General features: G+C 49.2%; 1 protein-coding gene across 1 annotated transcript; it reads left to right on the forward strand.

Annotated features, from left to right (window-relative positions):
• Positions 1–370: 370 nt before the first annotated feature.
• LOC113941870 (BTB/POZ domain-containing protein KCTD9-like) lies at positions 371–1,185 on the forward strand. The gene is made up of 3 exons (XM_027633007.1): positions 371–472; positions 728–861; positions 1,070–1,185. The coding sequence occupies exons 1-3, from the start codon at positions 391–393 to the stop codon at positions 1,094–1,096; spliced, it is 243 nt and encodes an 80-aa protein (XP_027488808.1). The 5' UTR covers positions 371–390; the 3' UTR covers positions 1,097–1,185.
• Positions 1,186–1,491: the final 306 nt, after the last annotated feature.

Raw genomic sequence — 1,491 nt, forward strand, 5'->3', positions numbered from 1 at the left:
TCCCACCTGGATCTTTGCTGCATCAACTTCAAGGGGACCAATCTGAGCCGCTGCAACCTGGCCCGTGCCAACCTGTGCTGTGCCAGCCTGGAGAGGGCTGACCTGTCAGGCTCTGTGCTGGATGGAAGAGCTGCTGCAGCTTGGGAGGGCTGGGCTTGTGTTAACAGAGAGGAGCTGGAACAAACAGAGCGGTGTAAAACATCGAGTTCTTAAATATATTCTAGAGTTGTTCTGGTTCCCAAAGCTTTCACACTTCCTCCCAGTAATGATTTAATGGGATTGACTCCCAAAGCAGAAATTAAAACTGTCTCCTTGATTGTCTTTGGTGTTGTTCTTCCAGCTCTCAGTGACTCCTGTCTGTACCAGGGTGCCAACCTGCCAGGGGTGAAGATGCTGCGCTCCAACGCAGAGGGAGCGTCCCTGAAAGGCTGCAGCTCTGAGGACCCATCAGGCCTTCAAGCTAATCTGGAAGGTAAGAAGCTTTTGCCTTGTCAATCTGTGCCAGCTGAAGCCTCTGTTTGTGCATTTCTGTGGCCCAGAAAAGGTCCAACTGTGGTTTGTCCAACCCTGAGAAGGGCCCACAAGGGCTGCCCTGAGTCTGTGACCATCTCAGCCCGAAATGCCCTTGTCCTCCTCCAATTCACACAGCTCTGAGGCAGCCCCAGTGTGGAGCTGCTGTGTTTCTGACTGTTTTGCCTCACAGAACTCCTTTCTGTGTGTGTTCCAGGTGCCAACCTGAAAGGAGTGGCCATGGAGGGCAGTCAGATGACAGGAATGAACCTCCGAGTTGCAATGCTGAGAAACCCCAAACTAAAGAACTGTAACCTCAGGGGAGCAACGTTGGCACGAACTGATTTGGAAGTGAATTGGGATTCATTTTCCATCCTATTCCTTTCTCTCCTACAGTCAGCTGGTAATTGGGGGATTGCTGGCTTTTGACTGACCTCTCCAGCTTCAGACTCCAATGGAGTTCAGGTAAATGGACTTCCAGTAAAGCTTTGAACAGAGTTCTGGGTGCATTCCATTGACACTTCTTTTTCTTTTCCCCTTCCCAATTGGGACCTATCAGGTTGTGACCTCCAGGAAGCCAATTTGAGGGGCTCTGATGTGAAAGGAGCCATCTTTGAAGAGATGCTGACCCCCCTGCACTTGTCCCAGAGCATCAGATAGGGAAGAGAAGATGTCAAAGAGGAAGGAAGCCAAACATTTGTTGTGACTTTCTTCACCTCCTCCCCTTCCTGAGTTAGAAGGAATGCTTATTAGACAACTTCCATTTGCAGTAGTGCCTAAGTAGACTCTTTCTGATCACTTTTGGGGAGGGAATTTTTGTTTCAGAGGTGGAAAGAGAGAGTTTCTCCCTTTGTGAAGAGAGTGAAGAAGTGGGCTGGTTGTGAAACCAGAAAGTGGGGCTGGTTTGGGGGGGAGGGTTCAAGAATTTCATTGTTTAGCATTGCCTGACTTTGGAGTGCATTTTAATTTCTAAAGCACAAT

The sequence above is a fragment of the Corapipo altera genome, unplaced genomic scaffold, assembly GCF_003945725.1.
Source record: "Corapipo altera isolate COAL_440 unplaced genomic scaffold, ASM394572v1 57260, whole genome shotgun sequence".
NCBI classification, from domain to species: domain Eukaryota; kingdom Metazoa; phylum Chordata; class Aves; order Passeriformes; family Pipridae; genus Corapipo; species Corapipo altera.